At 34.2% G+C, this 21402-nt stretch overlaps 4 protein-coding genes across 8 annotated transcripts; 2 read left to right on the top strand and 2 right to left on the bottom strand.

The window, feature by feature from the left end:
* Positions 1-45: 45 nt before the first annotated feature.
* LOC139104921 (MATH and LRR domain-containing protein PFE0570w-like) lies at positions 46-4190 on the bottom strand. 2 transcript variants are annotated; one of them, XM_070660694.1, is made up of 7 exons: positions 3683-4190; positions 2384-2661; positions 2040-2261; positions 1695-1913; positions 966-1415; positions 733-893; positions 46-552 (listed from the first exon to the last, which is right to left on the bottom strand). In XM_070660694.1, exons 1-7 carry the CDS (start codon positions 4011-4013, stop codon positions 327-329), a joined length of 1887 nt encoding a protein of 628 aa, XP_070516795.1. In that variant the 5' UTR covers positions 4014-4190; the 3' UTR covers positions 46-326. The 2 variants fall into 2 exon arrangements, with proteins under 2 accessions (XP_070516795.1, XP_070516796.1); XM_070660695.1 differs by having other exon boundaries at positions 966-1412.
* Positions 4191-4300: 110 nt separating this feature from the next.
* LOC139104920 (ladinin-1-like) lies at positions 4301-8618 on the top strand. The gene is made up of 3 exons (XM_070660693.1): positions 4301-4433; positions 5383-5701; positions 6194-8618. The coding sequence occupies exon 3, from the start codon at positions 6272-6274 to the stop codon at positions 8240-8242; it is 1971 nt and encodes a 656-aa protein (XP_070516794.1). The 5' UTR covers positions 4301-4433; positions 5383-5701; positions 6194-6271; the 3' UTR covers positions 8243-8618.
* A 1170-nt stretch (positions 8619-9788) lies between these two features.
* Positions 9789-12554, top strand: LOC139104925 (mitochondrial carrier homolog 2). 4 transcript variants are annotated; one of them, XM_070660708.1, is made up of 9 exons: positions 9789-10324; positions 10409-10542; positions 10650-10734; positions 10827-10995; positions 11056-11187; positions 11304-11490; positions 11594-11661; positions 11856-12055; positions 12155-12554. In XM_070660708.1, exons 1-8 carry the CDS (start codon positions 10303-10305, stop codon positions 12016-12018), a joined length of 960 nt encoding a protein of 319 aa, XP_070516809.1. In that variant the 5' UTR covers positions 9789-10302; the 3' UTR covers positions 12019-12055; positions 12155-12554. The 4 variants fall into 4 exon arrangements, with proteins under 4 accessions (XP_070516809.1, XP_070516808.1, XP_070516806.1 ...); XM_070660705.1 differs by having other exon boundaries at positions 9814-10324; positions 11851-12055; XM_070660707.1 differs by having other exon boundaries at positions 9791-10324; positions 11856-12554.
* A 3251-nt stretch (positions 12555-15805) lies between these two features.
* On the bottom strand, positions 15806-20984 carry Rn-tre (Related to the N terminus of tre oncogene). The gene is made up of 8 exons (XM_070660696.1): positions 20715-20984; positions 20280-20518; positions 19819-20142; positions 19538-19725; positions 19092-19252; positions 18466-18786; positions 17913-18048; positions 15806-16908 (listed from the first exon to the last, which is right to left on the bottom strand). The coding sequence occupies exons 2-8, from the start codon at positions 20429-20431 to the stop codon at positions 16466-16468; spliced, it is 1725 nt and encodes a 574-aa protein (XP_070516797.1). The 5' UTR covers positions 20432-20518; positions 20715-20984; the 3' UTR covers positions 15806-16465.
* Positions 20985-21402: the final 418 nt, after the last annotated feature.

The raw sequence follows: 21402 nt of genomic DNA, 5'->3' as shown, positions 1-21402 counted from the left end.
CTTAGTTTAAATAATATAAGATCCAATAAAGCTTTAAATACTAAATTATTTTTTATATTATCACATACTAATATTTAATTAATTTATATATACAGATACATCTTATTGCTTTTGTGTGAACATTAAAAATAGTTTTATATTTATACGTTTCTTTTATATTTTATAGCCAATACTTTAACGCACCAATATATATACTTTAATGTAATAAATTTAATTTTTACATAAAAATAGTTATTTTCTTCTAATATACTTTTCATACAAATTGTGAATTAGTATCTTATACCTATTCGTATTATAATAATATTTTATCAGTTTTATTACACTTTTTACGTACCACGGTAAGTTGTGTAACCAAATGGACTCAATAAAAGAGGTATGTGATAGTGAGTATTCGAGTTTTTTACGTCAAATACGATTTCAATAAACGGAAACATAGTATCTATCTTTTTTAACGTGAAATACTTATCGACATCAAAATGGATCTTGTAACGACCGATAGTACCTTTCACCTTTTCCACCAAATCATTGCAATGACCTTCTGAATTTGTATTGCTGAAAAAAAATTTTACTTATTATACTTATATCTTAATTATCTTTTTATTTTCAGGATTATGCTAATATATGGATAAAATTAAGGTTTAAAATATATTAAATTTTTATCTTTCTTTTTTATTACATTAGAAAACGATCAAATAATATATTCAAAGAAAAATAGTAATTAAAGTCACATACGTTTCATTTAAGAAGGTCCATTTACCATCCATTAGTTTGTATAAGCTAACTTGCAATCCATTAATCGGAGCTCCTTTAACAGTATCAACGACATATGTGGAAATTCGCAGTTTTTTCGATGCAGTTTGTTTTACAACAGGTTGTTTTCCCAAAACACCAGTCTAAAATAAATTAAGACATTAATGAGTCTTATTATGATTTAATAAGTCAAAAATTACAGAAACTTTTCTTACTTTTTTAGATGATTTGATATTCGATTGTTGATCGATAACAGACGATTGCTCGCTAGTGCTAGGACTAGTCAGCGATTGATTAATGCTGGAGTTAGAATTCGTCCTAGTTAGAGTCGATTCTAGTTTGATTTTCTGCGGTTCGTTCGATTTTTTTTGGTCGGCCACCATTAAAGTCGTTGGCTTTCCCTTAAGCTTGGTCAATACATATTGTGTGCCCGGTTGAAAAGCGCCACCAGTTAATGTAAATGTTTTATTACCACACATCAGAGTTATAGTCTTTTGTGTCTTCATACTTGCTACATTTGGCACAAAATTAATCGCATTTGAATTCGATACAAGATTAATCATATTTTGACTCGATGCTGTGCTTGCCGAAATGTTTGTTTGATATGTCGTATTCAGTATCGGTATTGATGAAGTCACAACCAGATTATCTTTACTGTCCTCCTGCTAAACAATATTATTTCCAGATTTAATTAATTAAAGATTTTTTTAATTACATGATTTATCTGAGTATATAATTCAGATTATTTAAATAATGTAACAGACAAGTTTAATTTAATTTGTTACTAATGCTTTGCGCATTAAAAATAATTTTAGCTTAGATTAAAAAGTTTGCACATACAAATAAATGCATTATTAAAACACAAACATTTTATCAATTCTTTACCCAATAAAATAATTTTTTGCACAAGATCTAATTAAAAAAAGAAAGAAGTTACCACTTACAAGGACTTTTCCATTCTTAGTAGCTTTGATTACTGTTTTTTCATTTTCGTGTGTCTTCGACATTTTTTCGTCAGGTGACTCAGACAGAACAGACAAATTATCGTTAGTTGATTCTACCACCATTTCCATTTGAATATTTTCCTGATCTCCCACTTCTTCTTCCTCAAGATACTCACTGTGAACGTGAGCCATTGCCTCTGCTAAAGGATCTCGACATTTCTGTTACATAAAATACAAAATTATATAAAATTAAAAAACTCAACAAATCTCTCTTAAACAAAATCATTTACGTTCTACGTTTATTAAATTACTTTCCATCTATAATTTATAAATAGTATAAGTCACCTCATGTGATAATTTTATCTTCTTTATTACAGTTGGAGAATCCTCAGACTGAGTAGTATCTATGTCTTTTTCCTCATCCTCTTCCATGTGATCTTTAATTTTGTCTTTTATATCTTTAAATTCTAATGTTTCATCCTCATCTGTATCTAATCTCTCAACAACATATTCGATATCATCTTCATTGTCTTCATCTAATTTTGATTGTGAAGATTCATCAAGGGTCTAAAATATGTATATATATTTAACATGAGCATCAAATCTCTCTAATGTATATTTAAGATTTATAGAGAGACACATAATTTCAAATATATTATAAAAAAAATTAATGAAAAATGTATATTAACCTCGACTTCTTCCATAAGTCCTACTTCAAGTTCAGCATCGGCATCGGCATCGGCATCGGCATCGGCATCGGCATCACCATCACCATCAATATCATCACCATCAACATCAGTGTCTGACTTTAGTAGCTGTTTCTCCTCTAATACATATGCTAAGGCCGAGCGCTGGTGTTTCATCGTACAAGTGTGTTTCAGCAATGACAAACGATGGGCATGTAAATTTTTTTTACAATATCGGCAGTAAGCACGAGTAGGTTGAAATGGTACAGAAGTCAACCATCCTGCAAACAAAGGTAAATTTATTCAAATAAATTTAATCGAATTATCTAATTAATGCTACTTTTCATGAAGATTATGAAATAAAAGATAGAATTTAATGAATTTAATGAAGATTACGATTTTTTTTTAACTTTTAACTTTTTATATCAATTAATAAATATTATCTCATGTAGTTTTAAAAAGTTAATTAAAGTAGTTGTTCATTATATTTTTACAAAATCTACAAAAAATTGATCATATTTCATAAACAAAGCATTTTTCTAGGTTATCTATATTTGTTTGATAAACTGATAGTAATGTTATTTATGTGTAATTTGTAGGGAAAAAAAATTATCATTCAACAGTGAGAATCTAGACAGTTGGTAGGAAGCATTATCTCTTTACAGCAAAAATCACATATTTCTATTATACCTAGGCTACTACTAGCATCATAAATAAAATCAGGGCAGCCATTTAGAATTGAGCAGATTCTTATTTTACAATATACTGCTTTGAACATTTTACTACTAGTTTTATTTGAGCTATAAAATATTCATAAGCTGAAAAATAGGTCTATAATATCTAATAAATAACCAATTACAACAAGCTGCTCTGGCTTTTTCTTTTCCATACAGGTGTTAAAACATAATTCCATAACTTTTTATCATATAAACCAATTAATTTTTAATTATTTTAATAAACCTGAATACGTTTGTCATTTGTACCATAATAAAAAGCTACAAGTTATTTAAATAAAAATTAAAATCGATAGTGATCTAAGGTACAAGGGTGTTAGTAATTCAGGTATAATATATCAAAGCCCCTGGCATGAATATAAGGATCGGCTAGCGCCATCGTTGCTGTAAATATTCATCGGGAAAAACGGCCGTTGCTCTTTACATCGCAGCAGGATTAATCCAAGAATCGATCAGTGGATTAGGATGCGGAATGTTGGTCCAAGAGGAACCCTAGAGCAACATGATAAGACCCTATGTGGTGGGCTTGTGCGTAAACAGCGGCAAGGAGAGCCGAAGAGGGAGATACCTTTGAAGTCCGACATTTGCTCCCATTCCTTCCTATAGCGCTGAGTATAGACCCTGGTCTTGGCATAGCTGATCTTCCCAGTTGGCGTGAGCCGCGGGGGCGACGTTACCGACGACGGGCTTGTCTGATTCTTAGACGCAACGTCCGGCTCGTCGACAAAAGTGACAGACTGCGTCGAGTACTCCATTTTCCCAGAGTCGCTAACGAGCGTGATCGTTTGCTCGGAGCTATCTAGCTTGTCGGACTCGGTGATCAGCGTGATAGTCTCCGGCGAGTTCTCCATTTTGATGGACTTGCTGACGAGCGTGATGGTATGCGGCGGGCTATCCATTTTCCCGGGCCTGGACCGAGGCTCTCCTTTTCTCCTCGGAGCCGTCGTATTACAAATCGGTGCCGTGTATGTCACGGATACCCAAATTCCCGGCACGAAATCACTAAATAGTTTTTTCTTCCCGCCGCCGAACCACCTGGTGCAAGTGGAAAACCCGAGGAGCGCACCGGGACGGCCGTTTCACCTAGTATTCTTCGTCTAGTCTAACTCCCTAGCGTAATGGCGTACGCGCGATGTTACTACGCGGCGTGGAACCTGGAATCGCCTTCTTCCCGGCCTTCCACCCCAAAAAACCGGTGCGTCGCAGGGCCGTGCGAGTTAGCAACGTTAAACGCGCGACCGATCGGTTATTCATTTACTCGCCAAACCGCCGACTACATTGAGCAACGTATTCTTATTTCATTGAAAACTGTTGAGAAGGTAATTAATATTAAAAAATTAATTTTCTTTTAAACAGAATATACGAGTTTGGTTAGAAATAATGGCCGCCTCTCGGCCCCTGCTACCTTCGCGTTACTGTAGAAGACGCGTGATAGGTGAATTTGTCATTGATATGCGCACGCAGCTCGCAGGCGGCACTCAGCAAGTCGGTAGTAGAATTATTGTCTGCCGCTTACCGCCATCTCGCGACTTCCTAGCGCTTTCGAAATATTAACGTCTGTCTCTAGCTAGCCGCTGCCTCTCCCTCGTCTTTATTTATTTTTTTACACCAGAAACGATCCTAGTCATAAAAGCTGGAAAATTAATAATTATCAGTTTACCGAAAGGCAATTAAAACATCACTGCACGATGAGAAGATAAATTATCTTGTTATCTACTACTTTATTTATTATTAAAGAATTGTATACTTGGTACGTAACATTTTAATATAATTAATAATATTTAAAAAACTCGAGTTATTCAATTCTAAATTAATCTAAGTAATTAAATTTTTAACTATAAAGAAAAACGCTCGGGATTCTATTTAGAGAGAAAAGCACAAAATAAAATAAACCGTAAAAAAAAATCTTGAGTCTTGTAAAATTCAATAAAGTATATTAATTATAAAATATTTTATTTAATTAAAAAAAATTATTTTTGCATGTGTAAAGTTTAATTAGAATTAATTTTAAATTTCCACTCAAATGAAAAACATCGCTTTTTATTTTAAAGAGATAATTAATATATATTATTTCATTGTTTTGTTCTATATTGTTCTTTTTTTCTTTCTTACCGTTGCACGCGCAGACCGTTGAAAATCTCAATACTTTTCTCGAGCGTTGCGTCTTTTTCAATATTTTGACACGGTAGCTCTTTCATTGTCGTGTAAATCGTTTTAAAAGTCCGTTTATTGGACGTCCCTTTTGCTGCAGCTTTTTGTCTCTTACAGCCTCCTTATTCAAGGACGGTTCCGGGTTTTCATCGAGGGAAAGGAAACACATGCTTCACGCACGCACGCCCGCATATTTCACATCTTACAAGGAACGCAGGTAGAACGGCAGGGCTACACCCTCTCTGCGTGGCTCAGTGGCTGGGATTTAAAAACCAACTCAGCAAATCACGTCGCAGACAGTATCCGACCGACGAACGTAGCGGAGTATACCTGAGGATAAAACTCCAGGCGAACGTTAAGTGAGAGCTCAGTTTAAATGCAGTCGTCGCCGTAACACGTGATTTTTACAAGTTTCACCACGATTCAGACAGTACTGGTACGTAACAACAATTGTATTTCAATAATTAAACTCTTAAGCAATGCATATTAACTCCAAAACCACGAATTTTTAAACAATAAATTCATAACGTTCGTTTTTCTTTGCCGTTTTCTTGAAACTTTGCCTTCTCTTTTGTGATATATCATACATTAAAACGTTTATTAAAAAGAAAAGTGCAAATTTTTTATTTTTATTTTGTTCCTCAAATTATAAAGCTTGTTTTAATAATATTAATTTTGATTAATATATAAAGAGTTACATTATTATTGTGATGTAATACTTTTCTTTCATAATTAGACAGAATATTAATATTCTTGTTAATGAATAATAAAGTTGTAAACATTTTGGAATTAATATAATTCAGAGTTCCGGCAACTAATTGTGATTTTGATAAATAATTGTTACAATTAGTAAATGTTACGATAAAGATATAAATATACATGTACGTGTATAATTTTAATAATTAAATAATGTATATTATTTTTGCAGAAATGATCATTCAAGATAATAATTTCTAACGTGATTCTGGAAGAGTTCAAAAGACATTAATATATCGCGATATCAATCATGAAGCCAATTCTGTATAGAGTTGAGACGTACATCGTGCCAGAAACAAAGAACTTATCAGTTATTAACGATCTCAATATCATGAAACAATTAAATACAAGTGAAGGCATATCTGGGAATAATACGCAATGCGAGGAAACTATATCACGTGCCTATAATAAATGCGAGGAATTCTCAAAGTTCTCCACCGAGGGAAGCAAATTGATTGATGCAAAAATCATGAAAGATATAATGAACGAGACTGAAACCCTACTTGACGAACGTTATCATAATAACGATATTATTAAATATTATAATAATCACGACGATTCGTATAATTCTAAAGAACGGCTGAGTATACAAAAGACGGAGTTTCAAGCGTCAATTGGATCGCAGGAGACATTGTATCCCGCGAAACACTTCAGCAGAGTTAACAGTTTAATGTCGATCGACGAGAGAAGTGAGAATTCTTTAGACATGAACGTCAACGATTTTTGCCGTCACGGTTACAAGAATGGTTGTTCTGCGTCGATTCCATCACCCGAAGAAGTTAGCGAGGAGATCTTCAGAGAGAATTGGCTACATAAAATCGAGATTCTGAGAGATCGCGAAACTATCCTACGAGAAAAGGAGATAAATTTGCAAAAGAGAGAGAGAGAATTATTTAGGAAAGAGAAAGAGTTGCGAATCATGGAGAGACTTCTCAATGATAAGATGAAACTAGTAGAACAGCAGTTAAAACATCAGCAAGATATGCTCGTGGGAAAAAGGCTGGACGAAGCGGCACGAATTTTATCCAGTGATATTGACAAGTTTTTAAAAGAAAAAATCCCGAACGCCGATGTCACGACGAAAGAAAATGTATTGAAAAAGGAAGAAATTGTAAAAAAGGAAGAAGTTCCAAGAAAAGATGAGGTTCCAAATAAAGCTGAGATTTCAATTAAGGCCGAAGTTCTCAATAAAGGTGAGTTTCCGAATAAAATAGAAGAAGTTCCGAATAAAATAGAAATTTCAAATAAAACAGAGACTCCGAATAAAACACAGATTTCGAATAAAGCAGCGATTCCGAATAAAGTAGAAGTTTTGAATAAAACCGAAATTTTAAATAGAGCAGAAATTCCGAATAAAGCAGAACTTCTAAATAAAGCACAGATTCCAAATAAAGCAGAAATTACGAATAAAGCACAGATTCCAAATAGAGCAGAGGTTCCGAAAAAAGCAGTGACTTCAAAAAATCAAGCTCGATGGCCCTCGGTCGATCAGTTTAATAATTCGTATGGAAAAAAAGAAGAATCTAATAAAAAAGCAATACATCAGGCACGTTCAAGTTCATCGTCAAAAAAATCCTCTTTTTCGAGGACACACTCATATGCCACAATAAGATACAAAGAAAGACCTAAAATCAATTACGATGACTTAAACTCGACGTTGTCAGGTGCCAGCGTAGATTCTTTAAACTTACGAACGTCACAGTGGTTTAATCCATCGCTTTACAAGAAACCGAGTGCATTCACCAGAATAGGAAGCGAGCGATGTAACAGGCAAAAAACTTCCACGGGAAAGCTACAAAAAATAATAGAGGAAAAACACGATTACGTGGTCGAAGAAAATAAAATTCTTCAAAAAGTCAGTGATAATATAAGCGCTTTGCATGAAAAGGAAACAAGGTTTCAAAATTACGGACTTGTGGATGTTATTCCTGACGGTAACATGGAACGTTATTCCAACAGCGAAAGCAAGTTATCCTCGTATCTCGATATAGAAATCAGTGAGAAGAACAGTTATCAAAGTCTTGCTAGCATTTCTAAAGATTCTAAAGATCGACCAGTCTCTTGGGCCAATGAGACGAACAAGTGGCTGCAAAAAAAACACCATATACACGATTCAATGATCAAACCGACTGAAAATAAAGAGAACATCACGTGCAATACGCGTCATGTCGCAGAGACAATTTTAACGAAGCCTAAGAAAAAATTCTTCCTATTTCGTTAGCATATTGGTGATAGTACGAATAATAATATAATTTAAAATAAATCATTTACATTAAAAATTTAATAACACGAGAATCAGTGCTTTAATTACTGTTTCAAGTTTTCAAGAATCTTTAATTGCTCGTGATGATCTCTGTTAAATGCAATATATTAAACGTAACTTTAACATTTGTACAGCTCCAAGTTTGTAAATACATCGATGTCGTAACGTTAACAAAATAATTTTGTGTATTTACTGTCTGTTCACTACGAAAATTGCAATCGTCAAATTACAAAAATGCATATTGCAATTCTGTAAATACATGTTAAATTATATTGTATTGTTATTAACAAAGAAACCGATTATACGTTCTCATTCTTCAATAAGTTGCAGTATTCTAAATTATACGCATACTACATATATTAATCAGAGTGCACAATAAAAATAAAGAATGCAAATTAGTTGGAAAATTTTCATTTAAAAATACAAAATGCAAGTGTCTTTAGACAATTGAGGAACTTTAAATTTAATATTTTCTAATGAAAAAGTTTCAACTATTTTACATTTTTCGATTTTAATCATGCACATCTCTAATATTAATAAGATATATTTATAACTGTTGTGGTTCTTACTTGAACATATTTATTTATTAATTTACACGAAAACTAATTAATGCTGCAGTTTTTTTCTTTAAGATTCAACAGCTTTTAATATAAGAACAGCTAATACGGCCAGGAAGGTGGTTCCCCAGGCTTTAACTCCCTGCCATATAGTGCTGACTTATCTCTGAATCCTGACAATCTTTCTGTTTCAAGAGAGTCTAGCTTACGGCCGATCATGAAGCCAGTAAAAGGGAAAATAAGTGTCCAGTACAGCTTCCAAATGTGCCTGTGAGATGGGCCTGCCATGCTGCAATTTCAATTTTTCTGCTGCTCAGCGAGTTGATGTTTCCAATTAGCTGTACGTTTTAAATCTGCGTAAATTGCGAACACGACTACTGTGGGAAATAGCACGCTGAGTAAGTTCCGCCTGATTGCAGTCCTGATGACTTTGAGATTGTTAGCCTCCATCAAACTGGAAAAATCCACGAAATTCTCGTGATTATCAAACGGGCAAAAAATTAATTCGACGACATTCTACGGAAAAAGATTTTATTCATGGAAAATTGAAAAATAATGTAGCTGAATCATACTTTTTCTTTTTTTTTTTTTTTTTAAATAAAGAAGAATAAAACGCTTACCGTTTACAGGCTGCATTGATCAGCCGAATGTCCACTGGCTTCGAGGTTAAGATCACTATTTATTATATAACATGCGTCACACGAATTCAAGGGTCGAGACTCGAGGCAATGAATATTAGCGGAAGGACTGCATTCAGAAGAAGTATAGCTTTGTTTGATAGTGCAAATCGGCGAAAACCGTTCCTAAATTAATATTAAAAGTGAGCAGTCGGTCCCTCGAGAGTCATTAGCAAAAACTAGTATCGACGAGCAGCCGCATTTAGCGAGGATTCAAACCCCATTCGGATAATATTTTCCGATGACGCTATCTTGTGAGTACACTGGAAAATGTTCGTCTTTCGAACAATCGAGATATTACAGCGACTGACAGCGACTCAGCTGTAGATAATCAAGTGTCAAAGTAAAAGAGATAAATGTTGCTAATGTTAGTGGTGTGTCTGAAAGCTGAAGGCCTGAAAGAGAAGAGTGATTAAAAAGCACGACGCACGTTCTGAATAGTCATTCAGGCTGTTGATCGGCGATCGACTTTGCGACGTCTTCAATGGCACGAGCGGCTGAAATCGAAAAGGTAACGTCCCTGAAGCGCGTATCTGCTCTTATCTAAGACGGGCTGGACGCGACTCTGCATGGAGTGCAAGAAGCAACGTACCGGCGAGAGAAATCCTCGACTTGTGAACGAAAGCAAATGGGAGCATCGTGGCGACGTTGAGCTCGATTAGCTTTGCAATTTTACCCTGTCGACAACTGTTTCTTTCGTCGATTTCAAAAGCTGCTAGGAGAGAAACAGGTGAACTGGAAGAGAAGCAATTAATCCTGTGATATCAATTTGTGCTCTTAAACAATGAGGACCGGTATTAGAAACGGTATGTTCACGCGAGAATACTTTTTTTAGAGCAAGACTTTTTTTTTTTAATTTTCTGACGTAATTCAGGATGTTTGTTTTGTAGAAAGGAGGGTTAGAAATGTGCCAAGTGTGCCTCCAAAGTCGAAAGAATCAGAGGTCATGTGGTCAGACATAGCTGGGCGCATTTTGATCAATGCAATTTCCTATCCCATTGAATATGCAAAAGTTCTGATACAGGTAAAGACAATCTTTTAATATTAACAAAATTTTTTTAAGAAAACAGCATGATATATGAACATGAAGTATTGTTAAGATAAGGAACATTGATATTTATCTTGTTATAGATTGGATATGAGCCTATTCCACCAAAACCAACTGTAACATTGTTTGGAAAGCCAGCATTAAAACTACCAAATGCCTTTACATATAGTAAGTTTAGTTTTAATGTTCCAAAACAATTATTGTATTTTATTAAAAAGGAAATAACAATTTGTATAATTATTTATATTAATTATTTGCAGTTAAACACATTAAAAAGCTGGATGGATTGACAGGCTGCTACAGAGGTTTGGTGCCCAAAGTATGTTCCTACACAGTCAGTACAATAGCATGTGACAAAACTTTGGAGTATCTCCAGGTTAATTCTGAGGAGCAGAATGAAGATGAAGAGGATGAGGACGAAAGTGTGAGGTAAATATTCAGAAAAAGAAATAAAATATGAATAAAAAAATAATTTTTTTTTATTTTTAGACGTAAAAAGTGCATAAATGAAATAATCAAAGATGTAATCAGTAGAACGGTCGCGATCGTTGTAAGTCATCCTTTGGAAGTTATTTCGTTAAGGATGATGGCTCAATTTGTAGGCGGAGAAACAAAGTATAGGTATTATATACTTGTTACATAAATAAAATGTTTTTAAAAAAGTATTTTAAATATTTACAGAATATATGACGAATTTCTCGTTCACGAAAATTAAAATAATATATTTTCATAATTAGTAGTGTATTTGGATCGTTCCTGGAGATCTATAGAGAGAATGGGATCCTAGGATATTATGCAGGATTGATACCACGTGTCATAGGAAGTGCTGCAGTTATAGTTTTAAGTGGTATCTCTACATATGCCATAAATAATTATATCATACAGGAGCCAACAATGAAACCATACACTGCGTCAACTATGAAAGTAAACACAATTTAAATACGTATTTATATATCTCGGAATTGCATTCGTGAAATATTTTGTATCTAAGAATTAAGTATATTTTTTTAATAAAATATTTCTACAGTTTGTAGCTACAACCGTTATGTATCCATTTCTGGTGGTATCACACTGTATGGCAGTGAATAATTGTGGGTAAGTAAAATTGTATGTTCAATATTTCTATTGTACATCTAAAATAATTATAATCAATTTAAAAACCTAAATAATAATGCCTGCATTTTTATATAAAAAAAAAAATAATACAAAATTAAATATAATTAAACAAATTTTAAAAATTTTGCTATTTCGCGGAATGATTAACAAATAAATACTATGTTTAAGATTAGTAGCTGGTCTTCCACCATACATGCCGGTTTACCAAAACTGGCTGCACTGCTGGTCCCATTTGTCTACTCACAACCAACTGAAAAGAGGCAGCAGTTTATTATGGCGTTACTACACTGGACCGCAAATGCTGTTGAATGGCAAATTAATACCGATTATGGGTGACAATTTTTATCAACCCAGCTCTTAATGAGGGTCTCAAGTAAGCTAGACAAGTCTGTTATAAACCAAATAAGTTAGATACCTGTTATAAATCAAGTGAGTATCGACCAAATGTCTATTTCATGTTTTATTTGTACAGTTTGCACATATAAAAAGGAAAAGGAAAAAAAGAAAGTTTAGTTGCAATAAATTTATATAAGGTCATACAAGAATCTTGTGTACTGCACATTTTGCAAGATTAAATCGTTATCAATAAAAATAACGTAAAAGAAGATAAGCCGATTAGGATCAATCGAGATTATTTCAGTTAAAAGATCGTTGTAATTAACTGTCGATGCAACATTTTCTGACAAGAAAATTAGCAATAATTAGATCGTGAGAGATGCTCAACGAGCACAACAGTCTTAAAAAACTTATTTCTTAATCATTTTATCTATCTACAATCATCTCGATTAATTCTATTTTCAGACTTGTAAATAAAAATAAGTAAGTTGATTAATTACCACATAGTTGCACAATAAAAAATTATGCTGAAAGAAGCAAGATATATTTTTGCTATTTTGACAATTAGATTTTATTGTTTCGACAATTAATCGACTTAGTGCGCCCCCCCTTCCCCGCTCGTCGTAATTGATAAGATTTCGATGAGTATTGCATTTTCGTCGGATTATAAACATCATTCTATATATAATTCTATAAGGAGAACGGGAGAAAAATAACGCGCAAGAGTCTAAGCTACATCTCCCGCTACTAACACACGTATAAAAAAAATATTGACTCGCGCTAATGGTTCTAATAGTGTTTGTACACACTTGTTTTTCCTCAGGCATTAAATTTCGACTATAGTCTGCCTATGCAAAAGTAGCCAGTCGAATGTGAATAATGAACAGAGAATATATACAGCGCGTCTATCGTGCTACGTCATAATGTTTTAACAGTTGCATTGGAAGATCACTGAAAATTTAGCCAGTGTTTCAACTTATGTTGAAAATTGTTTCGTCAATTATATGTAAAAATCTATTTAAATTAAAATTAGTTTTCTAATTATATTTTCACTAAAAATCGTCTAAATCCAGAAATGTAAAAAAGTTCCATTAAAAAATAGAAAGTCTTTTGGACATGCTGTATTTATTGTAATTCACACACGCTCAAATTATTTCTAAATTAAAACTATTGAAACAGGTGCTGTTAAAATTATTTCTCGATTTAAATAAAATAACTATCGTATTCGCGACTTAATAATAAAGTAATTGCATTCTTCTCGCGTCGTTTACATTACTTTATCGTATTTTTATATATTTATCGAAGTTCATCGTTTCGCTTACAATTGGATAAATGCAGAGATAATTGATCATTGCTTTGTCCACGGGAAATCGCCTCTTAAAAATTAAGTTACGTAAATATAATTTAATAACACGAAACGAATATCGTTGTACACGACAGGGACCATCGCGCATTTTGTTAACAAGGTATTAATACCAATTACCAAATTTGTTTATTATATAATTCTATCAGATAAAATGTAATTAATGAGAAACGCGAATTATCTGAAATTTGTAACTACGTGATAGGTATTATCAGCATTGTCGGTCACAGTTATTGATCGATCAGTACATAACAATTCTGGTATGTTTTTGTAAAATTTCTTAATTAATACATTCTTTCTAATGACTCGGTTGGTTACATCAAGTTTGATTTTTTCAAGCAAGTTACATGAACGCGTTGCAACATCGATCAGCGCTACATCTATTTTGTTTAACAATTTTTTCACTAGTTCTTTATTACATTATTGTGTCATAGCCTGGCAAGATATTGCATTATTTTACACTATCAGAAATAGCTTGTCTCTATAAGACAGTTTAACTTGAAGAACATAATAAAATGAAAAACTGCATCCGAATTAATCTGGCTTAATATCTCGCGCGATCGTGAAGTGTCTGTTCATTGAATTAATTGCAAGATAAGGCCATCGCTGTTACAACTGTTCTGAATCGCGTCACAAATAATTAGAAAGAAATTTGTGATAGATTATATTTTAATTTTATCAACCTATTCTTGTGTAACACGATAAAGATCCGGACGATCAACATTTAATATTTATTTTATCAACACTGCCTCTTACGCATGAAGACAACTTTGTTAGGCTCTCTATCCGCAAGGGTATGTACATCGAGGAAAGTACGACGCGCATTTTCAGGAATGTTGGCGAAATATCGGAAAGCAAACTACACACATTCAAACGCGATGTTTTACAAAATAATACAAATTTCGCAGTCCAGCACATATAAGAAATTGTTCAGTATTCACATTCTACTACGAAGAGCTTAAACTCGACTACTGAGGAATTTTATTCACTTTTTGACGTAAAGTCTTATTCCATTTCTTCCATTTCGTTCTTTAAATATGTATTATGCATCGTATGTACAAAAGTATTTTTTTTTTACAACATACAAATTGCGAGACAAGAAAATGAAAAAATGAGAGACAGAAAATGAGAACAACTTAAGTTAAAAAGATATTACCAAGGCAGCATAATACTTAATAGTATGAGTAGTTTTTCCTTTCAAGGACAGGCAGATATAATTGGCTCGTGAGCGCATAAGCGGTACATTGTATTCTCCACCACTAGAAAGTGTACTAATAAATTCGTTTATCAGTTGACAATTGCCCGTAAGATCAATCGTCGTCGCTCAAATATAACACTTGGTAAATTCAACAAAATTAAATCATTCGAATCGAGATTCTGATTAGAAATTTTAGTAGCGAAACGCATCACATCCAGAGACAAATCTATTTTCTTATTAAGCTACGTTACAAAATTCGATTATATTAGAGCTTAACAAGATTTATATTACCGATTACATATATATATCTATCTAACAAAACTCAATTCTTTACAGTAGTCATGTAAAAAAAACCAATTTGCTTCTAGGTACATTTTTGTTTTATATACAGCGGGATCTTCTGCGCTTTAATTATAACAATCTAATACACTGTGGTAGAGTTCTTTTTTTTTTGTAGGAACCAAAATAAAATAACTTCAAATAAGACTGCGTGATAAATACACGTGAAAATCATGAACATGACACGAATAAACGAAGCATTGTCTTATCTTAGAAGATTATTATGCAAATGAATGGGAAGTGCTATATAATAGGAAATGTATGGACGTTCTGTTCGTCCTTTTGTGCAAATCGCTTAAGAACAAAATCGGATATATGCATCATTCCCCGTAAGATCAAGCGTCATGTAATAATAATGGCATTATGTAATTGCCAAAATAATTTGTTTAAATAAATTAATAAAAAAATTGTAATGATATCGTGACAATGTAGTATGTAAGTGTATATCGACCAGCAGTAAATATTTTTCATAACTAGATATTCTATAACATTAATATAAGTGTAGCAATACGACTACATTTGGAACATCAATATTCAAAATAGACATTCTGTTTTTACCACGCAACTAAAAAGCAAATAAGAATTATGCCGTTCAATGATTATGCACAAAGAGATAATAGAGATAATAAGCTAAACTTTCTATTTTATTGCATCATTTGGCGGTATCAGTAAAGGATGTATTGCTTCGTTTATTCTTGCTATGAAAAAATACTACGTAAGGACGCATTCATGAAACGTAAATTAGGCCAAAATGCAGCGACAATACTTCGTTCGTTTCAATCTTCAGAAATTGAAGTGTTATAAGTTTTGTATGACATCTCTTAAATTGAAACATTTATATTTTCAATCTTTTTAAACCTTCATAAGTTGTGGAATGTCATTGTCGATTCTTTTTTTTTTTTTATAGATTCTCTTTAAAATTGAGATACAATTAATTCTTATAATTTCACAACATTCTTTTTCAATTGAAATGTAATAAGAATAACGAATATCAAAGATTATATTGTAGTAATAAGTATTTAAGACGACTACGTCCTAAAAACGTACATCGTGTTAATGTTGTTTTTCTCACTTCTATATTTTAATTCATCAATTGACGCTTTCTATAAAGAGATCTCTTGAGATTCAATATTTTTTGTATTTGTCATTGCTTTTCCCGTCGCATACAGAATGTTGCAGGATACACAGGGTATACCAGAAGTCGCGCAGCTTTCTTTAAAACACTCGAATTATCTCACGATTTACAACTGTTTTCATTTTCAGATTAAATCTTTAATGTATATCTCTTTAAAAAACTCGAGTTAATTATTTTACTTTTAAAACAGATAAAAAAAATAAATAGTATATAGTATACTAAAAATAATTTACAAAAATATTCTAATAATATGCGACAATACTAAAAAATTACTAAAAAAGAAGACTTTAACGTCATGATATTGCTTTTCTCTTGATCAGGAATGCACGACTTCCAGAACGCCAAAACTATAGTACGAACATCACGGCCATTTACGACTTCACGTTCGCGTATTAGCTCGGTCGACTCACTTTTACTTTAAATCCAGCTCCACTTCCGGGCTCTCCAGCGTGAACGGTTTCAGGTTTTCAACAATCGGTGTCTGATCTGGGTCGACACGAATACGGATCTTGTTGGTATCAAGAGAGCGGGGCAATGTGCGCGGCAGGTCATCCTTGTAAGAGGCCACCGCTGACGACGTATACGTGGGCGACGTGTACGGGACATAGATTCGCACCACGTCCGGACTGGGTTGATGCGGCGTCGCCCGCGGCGTTGGTAGACCGCCGCTGCCCGAGCTCGCGTTCGAGATATTGCTCTGGGTGTCCAGGCTATTGTCTAGAGCCTGAGAACGTGTCGCCGAACTAAACACTGATAAATCGGCCGTCGATGTCACCGATGTTTCGGCTAATGATCGACGAGAGCCATTGGGAGACGCGTTTTCGTCGAGACTCGGATCGAAGGAGAACTTGCTTCCTGCGAACACAGAGCCTTCGGTTAGATACATTTTACGATATACGTCGATAAATCAATTTATATGCATACAAAAATTTCTATTAATAGCAGAGTGACGCAGTTATTTAACATATAATCAATACACGATATCAAATTTGTTAATAATACGATTTTTAAAACGATGCAGTGTTGTTAAATATGATGCAAAATACTTCCAAGAAATGAAAATTATTAAAGATTGTGTTCCATAAAAATGCTTCATGGTTATATAACGGTTGTATGAAAAATGAATCTCTTATTTATTCAAATATAAGTGCATAAAAAACGTACCATAACTTTAATATTAAAATTCAAACAGGGTGAATAATTATGTTCAAATCGATTCTAATAATGCAGGATATGCTGAGTTGCATGCATGGATAAAGTGTGTTAAATCATATAAGACTTGGCTTTGTTAATTTTGACACATTTATTAAGCATCAACATATATGAAAAGATAAAAAAAAAAATTTATATAAGATTAATAAATTATCTTCTGAGCGCATTCCTGAAATGCATGTATAAACACAATTGCATATATTATACTCTCTATTCTCTTTCGAATAACCGTTCCATTATCTGAAGTAACAGCGCAAATTAACATACTACTTGTGATATTTCACATAGAAAAATATTCTGTTAATATTTCCAGTACCATTTCCATACAGAACTGTGGTATATATCATTTGTACGATTACGTGCTACCTAACAAAACATATTCCTTCTGCTTTAATATCATGATAAAGGTTCTTTCTAAGAAAGGTCTACAAACTATATACTCTTATAAGATCTCATTGAGCAAAATTTTTATCACGCCGCGATATTCGTCGCGACGAAGCACCGCTCCGCTCACAGTCTAGTGTTGTAGATAACCGTCAGGACGATTGAGTCGGTGTCATCCTCATTCTCGGACTCGTTGCCGTGCTCGAGGCGCAAAATACTGTCTGTGCTATCGTATAACGTATCGCAGCTATCTCTAAACTCACCGCCAAGGCCACTGGTCGGCTCGACAGGCGTCGTACTCTCCCTGCCATCGTCGATCAGTGCCATGTCCCTGCGCTGCACCACAGACTCTCGCATTACATGTTGAGCTTCGCTAAATTCTTCGCTTCGCCTTCCAACCTAATAAATATAACGAGTATGTTATCACAGCAAAATTAATCAAAAACTTTGAAACATTATTCGTAACTAATTTTTTTAATAATCAAGCTTTGATCGCAAATATATTGTCATACTTACTGTAAAAAATTCCTGTATTGTAATTCGTTAAAACAATAATGTGAATAATATTGCAAAGTTAAACTGTCTATACTTTAATGCGGTGCTTCTTATTATATTATTTTTTAACAAAAATAACTGAACGCGTAATTATCGATTATATTTAAATAAAACTCCGTTATGAAATATTCTACTTTAAAAGAAGTAATATTTAATAATTTATTAGAAATTAGACGAATAAAAATACAACGTTATTGTCAAAAAAATATTGTTAATATTTATCTGCCGATAAAAAGCCAAAAAATTATATTCTAGCAATACCTTGCTGGTAAATGTAGGTTCCTGGAAAGTGCCAAACGGATAACGGGGCAATTCGTGCGGCAACGGGCTACCCGGGTAATCTAATTTGGCACGCTTTAACTCTTCCATATTGCGCTCCATCGCACTTATCACGGTGTCGTCATCAAAACGGAAATCTTTTTCCAGCTTAATTTGCAGATAGTTGCAGAATTCATCAAGGCTCTCCATCGGCATCAGATATTGCTTATGCAGTTTCATCACGGTATACGCCATTGCCGGCAATATACGATCACCATCCAACAGAAATATGTCCCAAATACGAAGACCGAGACTAACAGGAGTCTACAAAATATAGATTAATTTTTTAATATCACTAATACTTAAGAATATAAACGTTCACTAATATTACACAATACACATATTTTTACGAGTGCATTCATTAATAGGCTTTTTTTAAATTACAATAAAATTATAAAATTTTTAGTAAAATTTGTTGAGTCAGCTCGTCAGTAAAAATATTTGGTATTTGAAGCAGTTGCTATATATAACGTACAATAAAAAGTTAAGTGCTAAAAAAGTATAATAAAAAAATGTTAAATAAAACTAAAGAGTGTAATAAGATACCATAAAGTGAAAAAAAAACCTACTCTTTCCTGAAAGACAACAAAAAACCACTTTAATGCATAGAGTATGGAATCGCAGCCACATTTATCCATCTTCCGTTTCAGCTTCGGCAAAAATTTGTTCATTATCTTGTCATGGTGCTCTATAAAGCGATTTAATTTTGGAAATCCATCGACATAAAAGCCTGTAACACATATTGTACATGAAAAAACTTTAATATTAATATAAATATCAGTACCGTCCAAAGGTTCGAAAATACGATCGACCTTTAACATTTAAAACCTACATTGTGCTTTTTTTAATTCATGATACATTTATTTAGGATTTAATACATTTTTTTATTTTTATTGTTTATTCAAAAACCTGTGGACGATAATTTTTTTAAATATATGTTTTAAAGAGTATATGATATAATTATAGAAAAACGTATCGCTAAAAAATTATTTTAATATGAAAAAGGATATCTAACCGTGCATGCTGTATTTTTGATCGGCAAGTAACACAGAAAGGCCCCAAAAAGCGTCTTCCTCGTCCATGTAAAGCAACAGGAGACCAGCTAATACAGACATTCCTTGACAATACCCTACCTCCATGTTGTACATGCTGTAAGCGGCGAGTACATAAAACATGGACTTTTGTTTTATGCTATATCTCTCTCTAAAAAAATTATTAACATATTTTCAACTTTTTTATTAAAATGCATGCCTTCTAATGGCGCGTACTAATATATTTATTTTGCAGTATTTGCACCTATAGTTAATATGATCTCTGTATTGTCTGGCGACATCGGCATCAATCTGCCGTATCTCTGTGGACCATTGGCGTGCCAACTGCAGCATCTCTTCATACTTGCCCGCCTGCTCCCTTTTCAGATTTTTTATGCCTAGAAGCAGGGCCCAGACTTGGCCACGAAATCTGTCAGGTATTCCTTTACATATTCTACGCCGCAATTTCTCTTTGGTGGAGGCACTGTCCCATTGCTTCGTCATCTTCTCCCATTTCTTTACTCTTTCCATTTCCACACGCTTCAGCTTAACCTCATCCCTATCCAGCTTCTGCGGTAGTCTCTTATCGCTAAAAATGCAAGGAACTCCAGTTATCTCATATAATTAAATACGAAAGTTAAACAATTATAATTTTAACAATAAATTATAATTAATTATAAATAAAATTATAATTTTAACAATAAAAATTTTAATTTATTTGCATACTGTATGAATCCATATCTATCCGTAGTGTGATAAACCTCAAAGGCAGGGTCTTCCCAGGCATCAATCTCGACGCCCTCCCGTCCACGGTCATAGCAACTGAAAATCCTATCGCGCTCTGCGGCAGACCGTTTCAATAATTCTTCCTCATTCATCCCACGTGACGGTGCGCGGCCAGACTCTTACAAGCATGCCGTTTCGTTAATAAACCTTTCTACCAGCATCCAGCCAAACAGCTTCATCTATGCAAAAGACAGTTACCATAATGAGAGGCACATGGATAAATACAACCTGAAAACCCAGACTCCACTGGTGACCAAATGGACTCTATCAACAATACGTAACCGAGATCAATGCGTGTTTCTAATTAAATTCTAATTCGCCTATTAAAAATCCGTTCGAGTGACATAAGTGGCAAAGGGAGGAATGCGGAATTACATGGATCTCCTCGGTGTCCGTGCCGCCCGGAACGTAACAGATTTCGGCGTTGAGTCGTCACATCAGCGCGCAAACACGACTAATTGGTGGGTCCCGCCGCGGTTAAGCTCGACGTGCGGCCGGGTAACCGGGCAGGCGCGAAATGGATCTGTCCGGTTGCTCGCTGGCCAAGCGCAGACGTTGCACGCGACACAACATTTGAACTTCTCGGCTGCTCGCTTCTGCTCCTCCTCGACGAAGACACCAGCGGTAGCTTTCCCCCCTTCCCCCCCGTCCGCGACACTGGTCGCGACATCAGCGCGCTCTTGTGATGCGGGTTAGGTTGGATTGAGTGCGCCAACGTCTATCGATGGCGCCAACGCTATATGCAATATCGATGAAAATCGCCGATAGCCGGTGCAAAAAACGACCACGGACGGCGAAAAGACGAGAGAAAAAGCAAAAATCGGCATTGTACGCGTGCACCTCGACATTTATGTAAGTACCCCATATTTTTGTTGTTACCAGTTACGAAATGAAACGAGAATATTATTTCGCGTGATACTACTGAAAAACGGGACGTTTGACTCGATGTCGGTTGACTCCCATCCGATTGGCTGGTGGCGAAGATGGCGAGCGTAACGGCTCGCACCAAGTTTTTCTCGGAGCTAAAAAAATTTGCATGAAACTTGCTTCGAGATAATACACT

Source organism: Cardiocondyla obscurior, linkage group LG08 (genome assembly GCF_019399895.1).
Source record: "Cardiocondyla obscurior isolate alpha-2009 linkage group LG08, Cobs3.1, whole genome shotgun sequence".
In the NCBI taxonomy this organism is placed as follows: domain Eukaryota; kingdom Metazoa; phylum Arthropoda; class Insecta; order Hymenoptera; family Formicidae; genus Cardiocondyla; species Cardiocondyla obscurior.
This window is presented reverse-complemented; position numbering and strand designations above follow the sequence as displayed.

Excerpts from the sequence above, each read along its gene's own strand:
- LOC139104920 (XM_070660693.1), top strand. The coding sequence starts at position 6,272 with ATGAAGCCAATTCTGTATAGAGTTGAGACGTACATCGTGCCAGAAACA.
- Rn-tre (XM_070660696.1), bottom strand. The coding sequence starts at position 20,431 with ATGAATGAGGAAGAATTATTGAAACGGTCTGCCGCAGAGCGCGATAGG. Across the intron at positions 19,726-19,818 it reads AGAGATCATATTAACTATAG|AGAGAGATATAGCATAAAAC; the intron begins GTGCAAATACTG and ends TAATTTTTTTAG. Across the intron at positions 18,049-18,465 it reads AACCTACATTTACCAGCAAG|GTTGGAAGGCGAAGCGAAGA; the intron begins GTATTGCTAGAA and ends TATATTTATTAG.
- LOC139104925 (XM_070660705.1), top strand. The coding sequence starts at position 10,303 with ATGAGGACCGGTATTAGAAACG. Across the intron at positions 10,325-10,408 it reads GAGGACCGGTATTAGAAACG|AAAGGAGGGTTAGAAATGTG; the intron begins GTATGTTCACGC and ends TTTGTTTTGTAG. Across the intron at positions 10,735-10,826 it reads ACCAAATGCCTTTACATATA|TTAAACACATTAAAAAGCTG; the intron begins GTAAGTTTAGTT and ends AATTATTTGCAG.
- LOC139104921 (XM_070660694.1), bottom strand. The coding sequence starts at position 4,013 with ATGGATAGCCCGCCGCATACCATCACGCTCGTCAGCAAGTCCATCAAA. Across the intron at positions 2,662-3,682 it reads GCAAATGTCGGACTTCAAAG|GATGGTTGACTTCTGTACCA; the intron begins GTATCTCCCTCT and ends CTTTGTTTGCAG. Across the intron at positions 1,914-2,039 it reads AGATAAAATTATCACATGAG|AAATGTCGAGATCCTTTAGC; the intron begins GTGACTTATACT and ends TTTATGTAACAG.